Source organism: Alligator sinensis, unplaced genomic scaffold (assembly GCF_000455745.1).
Source record: "Alligator sinensis unplaced genomic scaffold, ASM45574v1 scaffold1178_2, whole genome shotgun sequence".
Classification (NCBI taxonomy): domain Eukaryota; kingdom Metazoa; phylum Chordata; order Crocodylia; family Alligatoridae; genus Alligator; species Alligator sinensis.
The window spans coordinates 252,379-273,464 of NW_005843193.1; the positions used below are offsets into that span (position 1 = coordinate 252,379).

General features: G+C 42.7%; 1 protein-coding gene across 2 annotated transcripts in view; it reads left to right on the forward strand.

The window, feature by feature from the left end:
- Positions 1-21,016, forward strand: part of LOC102369010 (E3 ubiquitin-protein ligase RNF13) — a 113,644-nt gene extending 92,628 nt beyond the window's left edge. Inside the window, exons 5-7 of one of the 2 annotated variants that reach the window (XM_025194405.1) lie at positions 1,723-1,813; positions 13,876-13,981; positions 20,776-21,016. In XM_025194405.1, coding sequence (XP_025050190.1) covers positions 1,723-1,813; positions 13,876-13,981; positions 20,776-20,910 — 332 coding nt within the window. In that variant the 3' untranslated portion in view covers positions 20,911-21,016. The remainder of the gene's footprint in view (positions 1-1,722; positions 1,814-13,875; positions 13,982-20,775) is intronic. The other variant, XM_006037919.3, reaches the window with a different exon arrangement.
- The last annotated feature ends 70 nt before the right edge of the window (positions 21,017-21,086 follow it).

The following is a 21,086-nucleotide window of genomic DNA, read 5'->3' on the forward strand; positions in this document are numbered from 1 at the left end:
ACCCATTTGGTATTGATTTCAGTTTAAAAAAATACAACCAGAAACTTTCTCCTTTAATTGTAAAGCAGAAATCTTTTAATGTCATAACATGTGAGAAACTAGTGTAAGTATGAGTTTATACTATTTATGTGTGCTGTAAAATGTATACGATTTGTGTGTGCTGTAAAATTATTTTCCTGTCTTTGTTCTCTCTGTTAAAGTTGTAGTTCAGGTTTAATGAGATAAATGGTTATATTTCTGAGAGAAAAGAGTATGACTACCCCCAAGAAATAGCTGGAAAGGTGTTAGTTTTTTGTTGCTGCTAATGGAGGAATGGAGCAAAAATAGCTAGTATTCCCTTGGATGAGAATTCAGGACTTAAATACATTACATATGATAATTTGGAGCAAAAGGCTGTTTTACCTGTTTACAATTCTGTGTATAGCTTTCTGTTCACTTATATATCTCCATCATCTAAGCATGTATATGTAACTATTCATGCATTTTTTTGAGAATTTTTTGAGGCATTCTTAACCATAAATAACACATTACCACAAAATCCCACAGTTGTCATGGAAGTATCCAATCTCTATTATTGTATAACAAAATTATATATCTAAAGAATAATAGATCCAAAATGTTTTGTTTTTGACTTCAGTGCTGCTAGTTTTCTTTGTGATATTTTGATCCTTTTCTTCATGTTTTTTCATGCTCTTGAGTCACAAAGACATAAATAAGAGCAGGCATGGCATTTCCGAATAAAAACACCTTAATGAACTGAAAAATCACTTTCAACAAAGTGATGGTAAATTATTAGAGAAAACTGTGTGTACTATTCTGTATAGCAGTGTTTCTCAACCTGTGGGTCGTGACCCAAAAGTGGGTCACAAGAATATATGAAGGGGTCAAGAACAAGCTTCAAAAAATGGATCAGCAAACTTTCTCTTTTAAAGGAGAAAAATGTGAGTGGGTTTGGTTTGCTGATTCTCTCCCACTTTCGGCCTCTTCTATTCTCAGATCATCTCTTGTGCATTCATATTAAAAAAGTAGATTGTTTATAGCTGTATCCTCAGGTGGGGTAAATCATTGTGGCTTCAAGAAATTGCCAGTTTAAACCAGCTAAGGATCTGTCACATAAGAAATAGTGCTTTGAAGCATGGATAAATGAACAAATTCCAGTAAGCTAAAAGGAGTGAGAGCTTTATTCTGTGTCACCTACCCCATGATAGCTGCTTTCCTGCATTCTCTGCATGACAATTGAAAGTTAAACCATAGTAACTAACCATTTTTCCTTTGATAGCTAAGTTATCTTAGTTTTGCTTTCACTTACCTCAGGGAAAGTGCAGATGCATGGACTGCTAGCGTAGAGTAGCTTATGTGAGGTAAAGTTTCCACAATCCCTGCGCTTCCTATAATTCGTGTATTTGTCTGTACCCCAACTGTACCTAGACAACTTTTTGCCAGAGGATTTATATCCTTTTTAATAATTTCTTTAGAATGTTGAGTTCATAGTTGCACTGACAATGAAGCTCAGATGGTCATAAAGGAAAAAATATGTTAAATTAATAGAATATATATTTATCTCCGAACATTAAGTCTCTAGTAGAGGATGTCTTCCACAATAATAGTCTCATAACATATTCATGGCTCTTTATAAATCGGTTTTGATTTAAATATGTGCCCATAGAGGAATACAATTATGTCAATATTGGTCTTTTATTTCTGCTGCTATATTTTAAACAGTTGAAGTTTTAAAGAAGATTGACATTCCCTCTGTCTTCATTGGTGAGTCATCAGCTAATTCCCTTAAGGAAGACTTTACTTATGAAAAGGGGTAAGTAATGATTTATCTTTTTATTATATAAGCTAACTTGCAAAGTCATTGTGCTTTACACTGTGTTCACACCTTTTTCAATCAATTATAGAATTTTAAGACAAAAAGGATTTTTGATAATTTAGACTATAACTATTTTGAGTAAAGTTTTGACCTTCTTAAAGTCAGTGGAAGTTTAGTTGCTGACTTCAGTGGGGCCATGATTTTGCTCACTGTACTTCCAGTGTTAGCGTTAAGATGCTTTACCACATTTGATTTTGTGTTTAAGCAGTTTTAAACACCTAGATTCTCTGCCAAGAGTGCCTAAGTGATCTGAGAGTCTGAAATTCTTAAATGAAAGCAATCACAAGAAATGTTGGTAATTCTAAAATATATGTCCTAATTGTGATTTTGACTGGTTGATAGATAATCTTTTTGTTTTATTTTTTCTATGAAAAAAATTATTTCTTCTTCAGGACTTCTGTTCATCTTGTCATCATGAATGGTACTTGGGAAAACTTTTCAAAATTCTTAGAATATCTGTGGTCATTTTTACATTCTTAAAGGATATTGTATATTAGAAATCATCTTAAGGGAAAATTTGTGTAAATTCTGCATTCTGCATGCTCACTCAAAAACTCACAGTATGTTGTTTGCCAAGCTTTACTGTTTGTGCTAGAATTAAAATGGAGAATTTTTCTCTGATAAATTAGATATATCGATTTATGGTAAAAATGCTCCGACTTATTCGTGCTGGTTGTAGACTAGTTTTTCCCACTTTATTTCATTCCTCTTTTAGTTTGTCCTCAAAAAATTGCAGCTTCTAACAGATGCTTTTGAAACCATAATCAAGGCCTGTTTATATTAATTTATTTAATTTTATTTATTATGTATATCCCAGGATGTAATGGCCTGATGCAGTGTTCATTGAAATTACTGAAAATTGACTTTAGATGAGCTTTGGCTTAGAGCTGTATGCTGCGTCTTATCTATAATAATAATAGGCTTATTCTGTCTGTCTGGAGCACTCTGGGGGCGTGTCCATGCATGCAAACACGTGCGCTTGCAGCAGCTCAAATAGAATTGGTGCAGATTTGAGGTGGGGCTTTTTGCCTCGGTGCATGTGCCTGGACATGCACTTTGGTGTGCAGCAAATTGTGCCACTTGGGGCAAAATAACCCTGCTTGGCTCCTCCTGGATCTGCAGCCAGGGGGAGCTAGAGCCCAGGGCCAGCACCTGTGCTGGTCCCAGCAGTGTATAAAGCTGCCCTGTCCTGGCCCCATCAGTACGAAAAGCTGCCCTGTTAAGTAGCTCAGGGCTACTTGCTCTCAGGAGCTTCTGAAGCCCAGCCATTGGTACCAGGGAACACTATCCCTTGTGTCAGCTGGACTGCTGAAGCAGCCCTGAGAGTTCCCTGCATCTTTTACCCACTGCAGCAGTCTGGCAGTGGGGGCTGCTGCTTGTCTGTGACCTGCTGCACACCTGCAAGACCCGAAGGGAGACAGCACAGCCAGTAGAGACATCTGCCCCTCAGGGCCAGCTGCCAGTGGGCTGTGGCTGGAGAGTTGGCCTTTGTGCGGCACTACTACCATGTGTGCCCCCTGCGCAGCCATCTGGGCAGCTATCACCTGGAAGATGTTCTGGGTGTGGTGGCCTGCTTTGAACTGTCAAAGCATGTCCTCCTGGCCCCAGTTGGTCAGCTAGCTCCAGCTGGGTCCAAGGTGCCAGCTCTGAGCAGGCTCCTCTGCCTGGGTCCTGCCACTTGCCTCCCTAGCAGGAATTCTGGTGTTCCCTATTTGAAAACTGAAAAATCACTGAAAAAAATCCTGAAGTCACTCTGTAAAATACCCTGAAATCCATATTCCTCCACAATTAAGACAAAAAAACCACTAGAGAGAGAAACAGACAGACAGATTGACAGTGATCTGTTGGGCAATGTTTTATTGATATATCTATAGTGTTAAAGTAGTTTGGAAGCCTACCAGTGTCTCTATCATCATGATAAAATGAATTCTAAATACCTGTATGTTTCGCTCTTTGCCTTAGGTTTTCTTACCATAGAGCAGTTAGAGCTCCCTGTGACCCCTTCACTAATCAAGATGTGGAGACAGCTGCCCCTGCAGCTCCTGCTAGCAGGTCTCATCCTGTTTGGCAGCTGGGCACACAGGGTGTGTGTGGGTGGCTGTGGAAGGATGTAGGGGGCTGTAGGGTGTGTGGGTAGCTGTGGGTGGATTGTGGGGGTAATGTGCGGGGGGGCTGCTCAGGAGGGGTGGGTCCCCTGCCTTCCACAGGGTGCAGCCCGCTTGCACAGCTCATAGGCTGCCCCCCACAGGGCCACAGCCCCCAACAGGGGCCACATGGCCCCTGCAGGGGCTACTTCCCCCACGCAGGGTCCACATGCCCCACCCCCGCTTGCTACCCCAGCCCCCTGAATTGCTGCCCTGCCAGGCCCCATCCCCCAATGGCTGCCCCGCCTGGCCCCATCCCCTGCTTGCACCCCCAGCCACCCTGAAGGCTGCCCCCCCAGCCCCAGCCTCCTGGCACTTTATTTATAGATTCATAGATTAAAAAATTCATAGATGTTAGGGTATGAAGGGACCTCAGTAGGTCATCAAGTCCAACCCCCTGCCCTGGGCAGGAAAGAGCACTGCGGTCAGGCGACCCCAGCTAGGTACTTGTCCAGCCTCCTCTTGAAGACCCCCAGGGTAGGGGAGAGCACCACCTCTCTTGGAAGCCCATTTGAGATTCTGGCAACCCTTACTGTGAAGAAGTTCTTTCCAAAGTCCAACCTAAATCTGTTCTGTCAATTTGTGGCCGTTGATCCTAGTTACTCCAGAAGGTGCCCTAGTAAATAGAGCATCTCCTATTCCCTGCTGCCCTCCCCTGATGGATTTATAGGCAGCCACAAGATCACCTCTCAGCCTTCTCTTGCAAAGGCTGAAGAGATCTAGGTCCCTCAGTCTCTCCTCATAGGGCCTTCCATGCAGGCCTCCAACCATATGAGTGGCCCTCCTCTGGTCCCTCTCAAAGTTTTCCACATCCCTCTTGAAGTGCGGTGTCCAAAACTGGATGCAGTACCCCAACTGCAGCCTGACCAGTGCTGTCAGTGATGCATATTGGGGAAGCATCACTTCCCTGGACCTGTTCATCATGCATCTGCTAATGCATGATAAAGTGCGGTTAGCCTTGTTGATCACTTTGTCACATTGATGACTCGTGTTCATCTTGGAGTCAACTATGACTCCAAGATCCCTCTCCACTGCTGTGCTGCTGAGAAGGTCATCTCCCAGCCTTAGTAAGTGTGTTGGTGGTTCTTTTTGCCCAAGTGCAGCACTTTGCACCTGTCTTTGTTGAACTACATCCTATTTCATTCTGCCCATTTTTCCAACCTGTCCAGATCTGCCTGGATCTGTTCCCTACCCTCTGGTTTGTTAACTTTGCCCCATAATTTGGTATCATCTGCAAACTTGGACAGGGTGCTCTCCACGCCCTCGTCTAAGTCACCGATGAAGACATTGAATAGCACCGGTCCAAGGACCCAGCCTTGCGGTACTCCACTGCCCGCATCTTTCCAGGTCAATATTGACCCATCCCCCACCACTCTCTGGGTGCGACCCCCTACGCCAGTTTGCCACCCACCTGAACATGTAATCATCTACATCACAGCCTGTCAGTTTATTTACAAGAACAGAATGAGATACCATATCGAAGGCCTTCTTAAAGTCTAGGTAGATGACATCTACCTCAACTCCTGCGTCTAAGCATTTTGAGATCTGGTCATAAAAAGAAACAAGGTGAGTCAGGCAGGATCTACTTGCAGTGAATCCATGCTGATTTCTTTTCAACATTATTTCCTCTGCTGGGCTCCCACAAATGTGATCCTTAATGATTTTTTCCAGAGTTTTCCCAAGGATAGAGGGGAGACTACGTGGCCTATAGTTTTCCAGTTCCTCCCTCCTCTCCTTCTTGAAAATAGGGACCACATCGGCCCTTTTCTGGTACTCTGGGACCTGACCAGAGCACCATGATTACCCAAACAGCCGTGCGAGGGGCTCTGCTATGACACTGGCCAATTCTTTCAGCACCCTTGGATGAAGTTCATCCAGACCTGCTGATTTGAACACAACCAGCCCCTCCAAGTGCCCCTTCACTAAATCTGCACTAACAGTTGGTGGGCTGGTATCCCTCCTGTGCTGTCTATGATCCATTTGGGAGATTTGTCTTGGTTTGTGTCTAGGAATATAGATGCAAAGAACTCATTGAAGAGCTCAGCTTTGTCCCCCCTCTCTGTCACCAATTGCCCTAGTTTGTCCTGTAGGGGTCCTGTGCTACCCTGCACCTTCCTTTTGCTCCCTATATACCTGAAGAAGGACTTTTTGTTATCCTTAATTTTTGTTGCCTAAGTTCTAATCCTGGTTTGGTCTTCCTAACTGATTCCCTGCAAGTGCGAGCCAGGGAGGTATACTCCTCCTTGGTAGCTGCCCTCTGTTTCCATAGCCTGTATACCTCTTTCTTTGCCCTTAGGCTTTCCTGAACTTCCCTGTTCAACCGAGAGGGCTTCTTGGCCCCTTTGCCCCCTTTTATGCACCATAGGATTGTCTCCTTCTGTGCCAATAGAATTGCTCCCTTGAGGAACGACCATCCTTCCTGAACCCCCATTTCGCCAATGCTTTTGAGCTTTAATGCTTCACTAACTAATCTCCTGAGCACACTGAAGTTAGCCTTTCTGAAGTCTAGCACTTCATCCCTGCCGGTTAGTTTACCCACTCTTCACCGGATAGTGAATTCAATCAATCGATGGTCACTATCCCCTAGGTTACCTTGTACCTGCAGATTCCCCACTAGGTCATCTCCTGTAGCTAACACCAAGTCCAGCAAGGTGATTCCCCTAGTGGGATCGTATACCTCCTGCGTTAGGTGGAGGTTCTGCATTTAGGTTAAGAACCTATGTAAGCAGTTAGATTTGGCTGACTGCTCCTCCCAGCAGATGTCAGGGTAGTTTAGGTCACCCATGACAACCATATCTCTCGACCATACGGCCTCTGAGAGCTATCCAGGTCTAGCTCATCTTTCTGGTGTGGCAGTCTATAGTAGACCCCCACTACCAAGTCCCTTTCCCCCCGACCCCTTGTATCCTGGCCCACAGTACCTTGGTTTGTCCCTCCTGTGATTCCATCTTGATTATAAAGGATGTATATTGTTCCTTAACATAGAGAGCAACATCCCTCCTCACCTTTTCTCCCCACTCTATCCCATCTGTACAACCTGTAACCCTCAATGCCTACTGCCCAGTCATGAGTAGGGTCCCATCAGGTTTCAGTTAGTCCAACCAGGTTGAAGTTGTTGCTTGCAAGCATGAGTATAAGTTCCTCCTGCTTGTTCCCCATGCTCCTAGCATTAGTGTAGAGGGCCAGCGAAAGAGATGCTCTGGCTGGCTACCAGAGCGTCTCTGTGGAGAACTGAGCCCCTGGTTGCCTCCGGACATGGTCCGGAACCATGCCCTGCCCTACTTTTTTCCCCTGCGGGTTTTTTTTGACCCCTGGATATCCAGGGGTCTAATTTTGCCCCTGCGCTGCAAATTTGCAGTGCTGGGAGCGTTTGTTCATTCCTGCTTGTGCCTCTTGCTTTGAGATGCTGAAAGACGCACATGTGTGCTCGTGTGGACATGCCCTGGTTGTCTCAGCAGCCAATCACAGTGGTTACTGAAGTAACCAATCAGAGTGCTCCGGACAGACAGACAGCAGGCTTTGCTGAAGGAAAAAAAAGTGGTGAGGGGCCTGATTCCACCCCACAGTGCAGCCTGCCCAAGCAAGCTGCTGCCGTGTCACACGGGGGGGCCCAGTGCTTCCCTCCATGGCGGCGGTGCTCCCCAGGGCCACCTGGGTGGGTGGGGTGCTAGCTGTGTGGGTGCAGCCCCAGCTTACAGGCAGCACCCCTCCAGATCCAGTTGTGCACGGGGTGCTGGAAGCCCAGGCATGCTCAGGGAAGCTCGGGCTTGGTGGGCTTCCAGCACCCTGTGCATTGTTCCTGCCACCTGGGACTACCTAGGAATGGATTAGATGCCTGGAGAAGGCGGCAGGAGGGCAGCGGGGTTGGTGCCTTTTGAGAGTGAGAAGTTTTGATTCCGTTACAGTATTTAGTCAAAGGATAACTAAAAATTCTGTATTTAAAGAAATATTTTTTCGATAAAAATTGAGTCACAAATGTTTTGTGAGCTTCAGCTAGTTTTACATACACGTCCTTGCAAGAACAGTATAGGATGATATTTTTAGTGTTACTATGCAGAACAAATGAATCCATACAAAACTTGCTTTGTTTTGAGTTCCTTATAATAATACTCCAAACTTGAGCCAAGTTTGTCAGGATTGTTACTGAAATTTACAAACCTTTCAACAAAGCAGGGCAGGTTTTGGCTGAGTTTCAAGGAGTGTGTAAGGCAACACAACTCTGTGGACAAAGTACAGGAGTGGGATTCAAATAATTGAGACATAATAAGCATGGACCTCCTTGGCTATTTTTAGTGTTTTTTCTACGTAAAACGTCACTTTAAGCAAACCTAAAGCAGCACCCGCAGACCGGCCCAGCTCAGCCCTGCAGTCCCAGCCCCAGATGAGGTAGGTGGATGGTCGGGGCTGGGTTCTTCTCAGCCAGCTGTGGCTTGGGCTGGGGCCACAGGAGATGTGCACTTAGATTGCTCTAAGCTCCCCATGCCTTGCCCAGCCCGGCTGTGACAGCTGCTGCAGCAGACAGGGCTCTCCCCCTCCTCCTTCTCCCCTCCTCCTCCTCTTCCTCCTCCCCTGCCACGAGGAGGACCGGGGGAGTTCTGTGCAGCACTGGGCTCAAGGATGGAAGGGGGGGAAAGTGACTGCAAGAAGCCCTTGGTGGCTTTTTTCCCCAGCAGTACAGAGCCCCCCTGGCGAGTAAATCTTCTGCTCTTTAGATTCTAGCCTGTATGGGAGAGTCTGGCCAGGGCCCAGGCAGGGGCTGGACTAGACACTAGAGGACTGCTGGTGGTCCCTGCCAGCCCCACTTCCCTGTGATTTCCCCCTCCCCCACTTTGCTTCAGGCCCAGGGCCGGGGTCTGGCTATGCCCCTACTCTCGCTGCTCAATCCTTTGGTGTCAGCTGGTAGCTGGGATCTGGCCATGTGTTGTTGTCGTGTCCCGCCCCCCCCCGCCCAAAAAAAAAAAAAAAAAAGCTTGGAAAGGGCTGCTTCTCTTCTCCTCCTCCAGGCACACCCTGGCTGGGTTCCAGGGTGGAGATTTAAACCCCTACCTAATCATACTCAGTCTGCTGGGGCCTGGTCAGACCCCGCCCCCCAGCTCAGCTTCCCTCCAGCCTTCTGGCCACTGCAGAAGGGAAGGGAGGGCTTGCTCTAGTGCCCTCCCCCCCAACTTGGCTTCTAGCCTGAGCCACTACAGGCACATGCCTGCATTCCCAGAATCAAAAATGAATGTCTATTCACTTGTTTCTCAGTTCAGTCTACGCAGGTTAGAGTAACCTGCAAAGATTGAATCAATTCAGGCTCAGCCTTTTTTAATGTCTGTACTTAGCCATAAGGAGAGGCTGAGGGAACTGGGCTTATTTAGTCTAGAGAAGAGAACACTAAGAGGGGATTTTAAGAGCAGTCTTCAAGTACCTACCTGAAGGGAGGTTCAAAAGAGGATGGAGCTAGACTGTTCTCTGTGGTGGCAGATGACAAAACAAGGAGCAACCATCTCAAGTTGCAGGAACAGAAGTTTAGATTAGATATTAGGAAAAATTTTCCCACCAGGAGGGTAGTAATGCACTAGAACAGAAAAGTTGTAAAATCTCCATTTTTGGAGGTTTTTAGGACCTGGCTAAACAAATGTTTGGCTGGGATGATCTAGTTGGGGATGGTCCTACTTTGAGCAGGGGGTGGAACTACATGACCTCCTGAGGTCCATTCAAACCGTAATTTTCTCTGATTCAGGGAGCTGGTTTCTGTTACCTGATATGCCACTTTCATGTATAACCCAAGGTGATTTACTTAAAGTGAGATTTTACTTGGGAAAAACACTAAAAATAGCCAAGGAAGTTCCATGCTTATTATGTCTCAGTTATTTTTTTAATCAAATACGCTGTTTTTCAGTAAATGATTTTTTTTCCCATTTGCCAGTCCTTCAAACTCAGCTTTGGATCTGAAATTCAGGCTTAGTTCTGACCCACAAAGTGTAAAAAAAAATTGGGAGCCAAATTATGCCGCCAGTGTTAGCTAGCTATACAACCTGATTATCCTCAGTGAGGATAACATAATTGTAAATGAGGGAAAATATGGTCCATAGTTGCATAATAGGAAACATTTCTATTAATGGTGCACAAAAAGGAATATAATTGAGCTCATAGTTTCATCATACATGTATTTGCTCTGTTGAACCAAAAAAGATGAGACTTTTTTTTGTCCATAAAAAAATAAATATAAATGTAAGGACTTATTTTTCAGGGGTGAAAAAGGTCCATTTTCAGATGAAAAAGCACTTTTACTTTCTCAGAGCTACAGGAGAGGTTTAAACATGCAGCTTGCAGAACCCTGCACATATAGCACACAGGTGCCATGTGACCTGATCCATGCTGGCCCTGGAGCCAGTATGCAGCCCTGGAGCCTGGTTGGGTGACATATGCAGTGTGTGGCCCATGCCTGCACATTGGGGTACAGGCAATGCTCCCAGTGTCAGGTCCAGCCTGCACACTGCAGGCACTGCAAGCCCTGGAGTGGGGTGCATGCTGCCCATAGCACAGTGAGCCAGCATGGGGAAGATGATGCTGGCTTGGCGCTGCACTGAATCTTGCCATATACATTGTAGAAAAACATACTTGGACAGAGGTTTGGTCAGTCCTTCTGGATAATGATGTATGTATGAGAGGTCACCCAGACCTTTGACACACAACTAGGCAGGAGTTTGGAGGAGTGGAGGCTGCCCAGACCTTCCACAGGTCACTGAGAATTCAAATGCTGGATTGAGTCCATATTTTCAGTGCCTCCGGTTGTATAAGTGTCCAGGAATCGAACCCAGGTCTCCTGTGTGGCACATAAGGATTCTACCACTGAACCAGAGGGGAAGCCATATTTGGATATTTCTGAGGGATTCATTGATTAAAAGAGAAGATGTTTCATCTTTCCTTGTTTGTTAAATGGTTGCATTATATTAATTAGCCTTCTAAAATGTATCAGATCAAAATTGCTTTTTGCTTGACACATAATCTTGATGTTTTGGATAACTTAAGTATACAAAGCTCCTATTGAGTAGCAAAGTATGTATGGATATTGATCAGCTATCTGAGTATTTCTGCATGTCCATTTGTATTGGAAACTAAGTTTGAAAATTTGCTGCTCTTTAGGTGAATATGACTTGGAATTTTATAGCAAACATTTTGTTACCAGAAGAACAGGTTAAGAAGTTGAATAATTCAGTTATCTGTCAAGGTGAAAAAAATGCTTGACATCATAAAACTGTTCATGAAGTCCAAAACTTGCTTTTCTTCCAAGCACTGGGGCATGTTTATTTTATAGCAATTTAGGGTGATAGCAGAACAAAGCTACTGAGCACTACAGACAGAAAATATAAACAAGAGTTGTTTTCTTGATATAAGATTACAGTATATCTATTAGATACTTCCCTGTTTTCCTTCAGATGTAGTTGCAGTGTAGGAATTAACTTTGAATACAGGGCTAGCATAATGTTTAAAAAAAAATAGACTGATTTCCAAGAACTGGTTTATAAGGTAAATCCATATTTGAATGTACAGAAGTAAATATATTCCTATTAAGAGTGTGAACAGGAGCCATTAAAATCGAATGCTGAGCACCCTTATTTAAAAATCTTGACCATAATATCACCAAATGCTATATAATTAAACAGTTAAAATTAAAGACTGTAGTTTACATGTGTATACTGTGTCTGTAAAGACTGAAAACAGAAAATGAAATAGTTATTTGTTTTGAGGCCCAGCAGGTAAAATTGAAAGCATGTCCATTCAAATCCACACCACTCTAACTGTGCCCTGACCTATTTTTAAAGCAAGGTTCTACTGTGAAACGGGAATCTAAAATGGGATTGTGGTGTTCCTTCATTTCCTTGCCTCAATTGATTTATTCCTTATCCAGAGATGGCTCATGATAAATTGGTCTGGTGGTCTCTGTCCTTTTCCCACTGCTCATTACAAAACCACTCACATACTGGCATTCTTCTTGACTTAACAGAGAAGTAGGTGACTATCTTTTCATCCCTAGGTGAATCTTCAGTATGGGCTTAAAGTACATTGATGGGGCCCTGCTCATGTTCTTCAAGTGAAACACTGCATTTAATGAAGTGTAAAGATGTAGAAAAGAATATATTGTGAGAACAAAACTATTAAAATGCAAATGTAGAAGAAGACTGGTATATGAGGATTATTTAATACAGGTCCTTAAGTATCCTTCTCTATCAGTCTTCATTTATGTTTTTCCCTTGGAGTCAGTGGCCTTACTCCTTTTGGATTGCTCCAGAAGGGCTAGTTTTCATATGCTCATCAGTGGATATATTGTTGAAATCAGTGGAACTTTTTGAGGAGTAAGGTGCTGCTCAAGGTGATCAAAGGTGATAAGAATGGCCTTTATATCTATTGTCCGTTTTCAGTTATTTTGCCTGCAAATGCTATTGGGATAATTACAAGTGTTCATTCCTGATGAGAAATACCTGGCGTCATTCAGATGACTTTTCTTGTTTACTAGTCAGAAGTAGTAGTCAGAATCTCTATTTGATGCTACCCACCAATTGCTGTTCAAGACAGCATTTTCAATAGTCATACACTTATAGTTAAAATGTTGAGGGGGGGCAAAGGACATCTATGCTGTTGGGATTTTTTCTGTTTGTGGTTTTTTTGTTGCCATGCTGCATTATTTACAGCTAAATCTACAGTGTTATCTGAAATGCATTGGTAAATCTGAATGATGCACAGATTTCTAGATAATTTGTCATATCTTGCTTCCAAGATGCTGCTGAAATACCTACATAATAATCTCTGTTTTCCTGTCAATCTTGATTTAAGAGTGAAATGGAGTTTTTTGTAATTTATAAATACAGCAGCATGTAAATGTCACTTAAGCTACAAAAAAGTCTTAGTAGGATCTTGTCCATCTGCTCTTCTTACAAAGGGTAATAAAATCTAGGTCTACCCTTAAAAGAAATTAGTAGTAATGTTGAGATGTTCAGTATTGGGTGTCCCACTTGAGATACTCTAAAGGGGCCTTTTCAGAGGGCACTGAGTTTCAGTGCTTACGGACTGTATTACAGCATCTTTATATGGCCAGATGCAAAGCCCACTGAAATCTATGGTAAGGTTTCCATTAATATCCAGTGGTCTTTGGATCATGCTCATACAGAAGTTGGGACACCTGTTTATTATGAATAATATGTTTGTTGTATGATTATTTTGTTCTCCCTCCTACTGTTATTCTGTCCTGCTGCATTTTGCTAATATCCTAGCCCACAGGTTGGTATCGTATGGCCGGTGGGTCATATCTAACTCACAAGAGCTTGTATCCAGCCTGTTAAGTGTAAGTAAGTGAAGGAGGGCACAGAACAGGAAAGGGATTACAGAAGCAGGGAATTGATAGGGGGTAAAAAATTGGTAGCTTGCAGTGACAGCTGCCACATCTCAAGCATCTAGCCCACCACTGTAAAAGGTTGCTGACCCCTGTCCTAGACTGTGAGGCTTCTGGAGCAGGAACTGTTCTGTGTGCATGTAAGGCACCTGACACAATGAACTCTGACTCTATTGAGGGCATTATGTTATTTATATTATGATTTAAACAATAACTGTATTATCAGCAATAATAACTAAACTAGAGGTACAAAAATAAACAGCCCTACATTGTTAGTAGAGATCTTAATTTTTAATTGATTGTTGATTTATTAGTTTGCAGTAGGTGGCCTGGTCATGCATGCAGATTAATACATTTGTATTTCATTATGTGAGAGAGAGAGTGATACCAGTGTGGTATTTCCTGATTGTGTTTATTTTTCACCATTGCTTTGTGTTACAGTTTAACCTGATTTAAAATTGACTGTTTTCCCCCTACAGTGGCCATATTGTGCTAATCCCAGAGTTCAGTCTTCCTTTGGAATACTATTTAATTCCATTCCTGATTATAGTGGGGATCTGCCTTATACTCATCGTCATATTTATGGTAGGTGTTGGTCTTTTGAATAATCTTTCTCCATAGACAAAAATAAAAGTTATAGGACTGTGGCTCATTGTAGTTAATCATGCTTTTCAAGAACCAAACAAGTGGAAAGAGTTTCATGCAAAATCTAAACTAATAATGCTCATTGTTAACCACCCAGTTATTTTCTCAGTATGCAATAAATCGATCTTTTTTCTTTTTGTTATCTTCTGTTTATTTATCTTCTGTAATTATTCTTCTTGTTTTAGCCATGTTCTGCTTCATCTTAAAGACATAACTCTTGTTAAAGAGTTGTTCTAGCTAGGTGAATGACAGGAGTTGCAGTAGCCAGCAGAGGCACTAAGTTGTTTCTTTCTAGAACCCAGTTGCATAGGGACATCATGAATAATTCCCTGCCGACTGCAGACCAGCAATGTGTGCTACAAATTTTTTAACAAAGCCTTTCTTCAAATGTATTCCTCCTTAGCCTGTACTAGTTCTTGTGTCTCATTGGCAGTGACTGATTAAGTGGTGTGTGTGCTGTAGAGTGAAGACTTGGAAGACTAGTCATTTAAGTAAGAACTCTCCATCTCCTTGGATCTGCATTTCATGATTGCATTGGAGATTCCAGTTGCTAAGCTAGTGTCAGCCTCATGAAAACATTTGCTTTTTGTTCCTGAAAACTGTACTGAGTTTGTAGTAGTCTAGCAGTGCATTCAACCTTGTACTTGGGGTAAAGACCTTATAGGAGGAGTCTCCTCCATGAACATTTTTGGAAAATACCTGCCATCTGTTGCAATCTGCTGCATTGGAAAAGCTAAACAATGTCTATTCAGAAACGTGCTCCTGAACCCCTGGGATAAACCATCTGTTGCAGGGATTATTTAACAATTTACTGGGAAAGGGAAAACTCTATCAGAAGCAGGAAATCACCTCAGAATTCCCATCACTTTGATTGCAGAATTATAATAAGGAGCTTCTGAGAGCCCATGAAAGGTTCCATCTCGCACGTTGCTGTTCCTCACAAAGAACTGTGCTGGAGGCTATTTATGCTTTGAATTTGAACTTTCCAATTCAGTTCTTAGCTGGGCAAGGTATTCATGTGTGAAACTCACTTTTTAGTTATTCTCTAGTGCTACAAGTCTTTGGCTATTCATCTTTCCCCAAAGAATCAGTTGCAAATCAAAAACACTACAGAACTTTTGTGAAGCAAGTCTTCCAGTACAATATTCTGCACAGTTTATTTTTTCTCATATATAATCAGCATATTTAAAAAATGTCTGTTCTGATCCCTTTAGCACAATTAGAATTATACAGCCATCAAGAGAACCCCAGCCATTTTTCCTGTCTTTAAAGAAAACCTAGGATAACATGGTACCTCAACAGTGCTGTACTTTGCCTCTCCTGCCATATTAGGTAAATTGGGAGGCTTTGCGGTATGTTTTGAAGATCAGAGTCAGGCTGCTACTGGCCAGGCGATGAGTAAATGCCAAAGTTTTGGGCCCTAATGGAGAAGAACATCAAGAGAAACCCAGCCATTTTTCCTGTCTTTAAAGAAAACCTAGGATAACATGGTACCTCAACAGTGCTGTACTTTGCCTCTCCTGCCATATTAGGTAAATTGGGAGGCTTTGCGGTATGTTTTGAAGATCAGAGTCAGGCTGCTACTGGCCAGGCGATGAGTAAATGCCAAAGTTTTGGGCCCTAATGGAGAAGATCCTAGTAAGAGATGCTTCTCCTAAACCTTCCGTGCTTCAACTTGAGCATGCTTGTTTATCTGTTTTGTTTGTAGGTGCAGTCAAAAAATAAACAAGATAGTTTGATGTCTAAGGAAAGTATGGAGAGTATGGTGTAAAGTATTACAAAGCTCCTATGTAAATTGATGGTACCAGAGTTATGTTTCATCTAGAGTAGGACTGTCCAACTTGAGAATGGCTAGGGACTGCATACTGCACCAGTCGCCAGCCCCCGGCCATATACCACACGAGCTGTGCACAATACATGCTGAGATCCCTGGTGTGGAAGCAGCATAAGTCCCCCTGCCACCATTATAGGAGCAGCATGAGACCCTTTTCTGCCACTGTCACTTGTGTGAGCCCCACCTCATTCACTTCTATGGTTGTGAGCAGCATGAGCCCCACCTGCACTGCCTTATGGACAGCACAAGTCCCCCCCTGCTGCCGTGTGGGCAGCAAGCTTATTGAGTCCCTTCCTGCTGTGCTGTCCTGCCCTAGAGACCTTGGCCACTTCTGCAGCAGCATGAGCAATGAGGGCAGCAGCACCTAGGGGGGAGAGCCTACAGGATATACATTAACTCCTCATGAGCCAGGTGTTGCCCACGGGCCACCTAGACAATCGTGATCTAGAACACTGGGCGTAATGTTGATCATCCCATCTCAGAAACAAGAAAAGGAAACAAGAAAATTTACATGACATGGAAAGTCTCTCTCCTAAATACAACTTGAAAAAAATGGCATATCTTACAAAAGAGAGAAGAAAGAGGGCATGTGGGAAAAGTATATAAAATAATGAATACTTTAGAAAACAAAATTGGAAGTTGTAGGATCGTTGGTTGTAGCCATGTTGGTCTAAGGACATAGGCAGACAAGGTTCTTTGGGTAGAAGTGATATCTTTTATTAGACCAACTAAATAGTTGGAAAAATGGTTCTTTGCAAGCTTTTGGGCACAAACACCCTTCTTCAGGCATAGGGAAAGTCTGTGGGTGTTTGTGTGCTTTAGCATAGAAGCCAAATTGCAAAATGCAGGTCTACAAAAATGCATATGTGTGGCAGTAAGGTTCAAAGTTAATGGGAGACAATAGGTGTGAAAAGGTAGTTGGGGGTGTGGGGGAGGGAAAAGGGAGAAGGTGATAAAGTGTAGCTGGTAAAATGCAGACAGGTTACCTGGGGTTATTGGATGGCAGGCAGGTTATAATGTGCCATAAATCAAATGTCTATATTTAGCCCATAATTTTTGTATCAGTAGATGTATGAAGTGAAGTTCGTAGGCTTGTCTGTGAAAGGTGTCTTGTAAATTTCCTTTGAGGACTAGAACTGAACCTTATCTGCCAAATTTGAAGTTTGAAATTTCACTGTGTTTTCCCCAAGGATGCCTTTTGATTAAAGAGGCTTCCTTCTAAGTCCTTCTTCACATCTTCTTTTAGAATGTTGCTACCAGTTCCACTGTTCACCCTCCATCTTGGGTATTAGGACATCTTCAGAAATGTCATTTGGACTTCAGGGTTTATCTTTTGAGCTGGAAATGAACTTTGATGGGCTGAGTTATATAGATAAGTTCAGCAAGGAATAAGACTGATCTGACAAAAGTGTAGGCTGATCCCTTCAAAAGTCCACCCCTCCTTAGAATTGCAGCTGTTATTCTGACTGAAAATGACAGTTTCCTTTATTGTAAATTATAGTAAGCATGTTATAGGAATGACATGCTCATTTGAAAGTTTTTGGGATGTCAGTTGAATCTCCAAGCAGAGGTTGTGCAAAAAAGTTGGACAGTTTCCTCCATTAAGGTATGCCTTAACACATTTTTAAGGTATTACACCAACATAGAAAAAGGGCAGTGGTCAGAATTAGCACAGGTTTCTGACAGTTGTGTGGGAGAGCAGCACTGTGAAGTTCAACTCAGTTCCATGAAAGCCCTGTTCTCCACTTACAGGTTTAAATAACTTAACTATCTGTACAAGCTCAGAAGGATAAATTTGCAAAGTAGGACTAATTGTTGGGGGCAAGCTAGTCAAATGAAGAGGTAGATCTGACACCGAGACTTCAGCCTCAGGTTTCTTTGCTTATGTATTGGGAGTAAGTTGGGGGAAATGGCAGGGTTGTAAATTTCTGTGGATTTAACTTCATAAATGTGAACTAAGTGTAAGCTACTTAGGGAAACAGTGGCTCTGAGTGGTATAGACCATCCCTTCTATTAATCACTTTGCTAACCATAAAATCTAATGAGGGTCCTTTAAAATGTCATGACATGCTGCTTGTGGATATTTTCATGTGGGACTGTATAAGGTAGGGATACAAGTATTTAAGGTGAGCTGCAGGATACAGTGGAATGCTCACGGAGATATGCTGAGCTGTATTGTGTGCTGAAGAATCCCAAGCCCCCATTTTTGTGAAAGATCAAACAAAATTGTACTAAAATTGTATTCAAGATGTTGAGATACTTTTACAAAGGTGAAGTGGATACCTAGTGCAGGTAGTGTGAAAAACAGGATTTACCATATACCCACTTAACATAGAGTTATCTAAGGACATTTCAGGTAGGTTTTGTTTTAATTAGGAAGCATTTTCACTAGGAGCTAATTTTGGCTTATACCAAAGGTAGGCACGTGAGGCAAATTTCTCTAACATTTTAAAGGAATGTCAGAACCATTCCAGCTTCCAAGCCTTGTAAATCAACTGTTCTTGTACCCTTTTGGGTTAATCTTTAGGTCCATAATTTTAAAATTTAAACAGATTAGTTTGGGATTTACATTACACCAGTTTGCCTGTGCATGATGAAATGTAGCAGTTACTAGTTTCTTTATTTCAGGGGTGCTCAACCCCTGGCCTGTGGTGTCTTGTTATCCAGCCTGCAGTGCTCCCCATGGGTCTTGAAATTTGAGAGTGGAGGAGGGGTAGCACTGCTCCCCTGCACCCAAATTTCCAGACCCACGGGGAGCCCCAGACTCTGCACTCTGGACCGGGCACCCAAACTCAGTATGCAGGGCCAGGTAGGGATGGCGTCAGGCTCCAGGGCCCAGTCCGGGGTGGGGGGGAGGGCTGGAACAGGGTGGTGCCAGGCTGCCAGGGGTTCATTCCAAGTTTATGGGGTCAGTGTCAGGCCCCAGAGCCCAATCCCGGTGCCCAGGGCTCAATTTGGCACCACTTGTCTGGCCCATGAGACCAAAAGGTTGAGCACTAATGCTTTATTTAATTTATTTTATACTTTATTTCATTAATAAGGAAATGGAAATCCTAAAACTGTTCCCAAGGCAGAAAGTAATCCTTGCATAGTATGAATTTATTATGTCAGTGTAGACCATCTAAAGTTGAACTGACAAGGATATCTCTCCTTAGAATTGCAGTTCCCAATTGTATTTCCTTCATCTCTATATTCCAAAAGAAAAGGGAAAAAAATAACTGCTAACCTGACCTAACAGGGCACAGCCACAATTCATTGCTTCCCACAAGGCCAGTTGTTGAAAACAATATAACCTGAACAAGCCAGGACAGTGATAGAGATTTTGCACATTATTTAAATGCATTTATCTCCAGGGACAGGATTTCTCAATTAACCTATCTTCTTTCATACCATCTTGGAGGTACATTTTCAGGAAGACATTCAGTACAGTGTCTAGCTACAAATATGTCTGACATATGAGTTGATATGGTAGATATATTTCTACCATTATATCTATGTCTGTCCAGTTCCCTTCCTCTGGGGTCAGGAATAGGCATTTACTCAGATTTCTAATCAGGACTTGTGCAGACAGTAGACAGAACCAAGGCAGGATCCAGGCATTTTTTCCAAAAGATTTGTTTGGCTTGCTCCTCCTTCCTTTTATGCTGCATGACCAGTTTCTTTCCATGCACTCCTAGTATTAAATAATACTAGGTAGTAAATTAGAAACTTGGGTTCACATGTAAGGTCAGAGTTTCACTTGATAATTTTTCCCACAACTGGGAGAAAAGCATCTGGGAATCCAGTCTCCATCCTGCAGCATGTTCTAAATATGTTATAAATACATGGCCATGGGGCTAAGAGACAAGTTATTTTTTGTTAGGCAAAGGTTGAACTTTCATCAAAAATCTCAGCTGAACTGGAGCTAGCTAATTGCACAGCTCCTCTGTACTGTTTCTGCTGCGTTGTCTGTCTAGTGTTACCTTTATCAAAAAAGGTGAGCCTTGGCATTTTCCAAGATGTATTGTTCAAAGCCTCTGCCATGGGTAAAGTTGTATCTTCATTTCCTTTCTAATTTTGGTCATCCAAATAACCTCAGGATACAAAGAGGGGGGCTTAGAAACAACGTAGAAAGATCTGAAGTTCTGTAAGGAAAAATAAGGAGGAACTATTCATAAGAGGCATGGCTAGGAATTTTGATGTCCTGGGCAGGGGGGCATAAAGAGATTGGGGTGCTGAATGCCGGAGATCTAGGAGATAGGGGTGGGGTAGGAGGGCAGGGACCAAGCACTTACTTCCTTGCACAGGGCCAACGTGGGTTGCTGCTGCCTCAGCACGGGCTCCTTGGGTGGCTGTCATTCTGGCACTGTCTCTAAAGTGGCACCTGGGACTAGTGTTCCATTTGCCCATGCTTAGGTATACTGCTGCTTTTCACTATGGTCAAAAGCAGCAAGATGAGAACCTGGTGTTAGAAAAACAGATGTAAAGCCACTGAAAGTGAAATTATGGTTGGGCCCAGCAAGCAATATACAACTCTTTTTTCACATTACCTTTAGCTTCATTGATCTCTGTAAGGGCTTGCAGCAGTGTGGCTATATGATAATTGGGAAAGACTTTGCCATTGTTTCCTAATAAAACTGTAGTCTTGTCTAAATGTATACTTTTAGCTTGGTAGGGTTATCTAGGCATGGTGTGATGCAAAATTAATCTGTTTCATTGCTGTATGAATTTAAAGCCTGGGATGGACCTTTGTGTCCAGCCAGGGGCAATCCTGGCTGTATTCTCTTCCAGTCCTGGGGATATTTAACCTTAATCAAATTTAAAATTGAGACTCATAAACAAAGTTGGCTATTTCATTGTTCTTTTGCTCTCTTGACGTACTATCTACATTTTCTTGTTTTCCCCGTCTGATTTTTTACAGATCACCAAATTTGTGCAAGACAGGCACAGAGCAAGAAGGAATCGGCTTCGAAAAGATCAGCTTAAGAAACTTCCCATACATAAATTTAAGAAAGGCAAGTGGATCTTTCTTGTTTGCGTAAACAATCCAACTTAACTGGGCTTAAATAAATACTAATATCCATGGATTTTCCCATAGCTTTGAAAATTATTATAAGAATACTTAAGCTGAGTATCAGAGTTAGAATGAAATCAAATGGTAATAAAATAAGCAACTTGGATCTGATTTTGCTCTCATTGGAGCTAAAGTGAAGTTCAATAAATGCTTCAGCA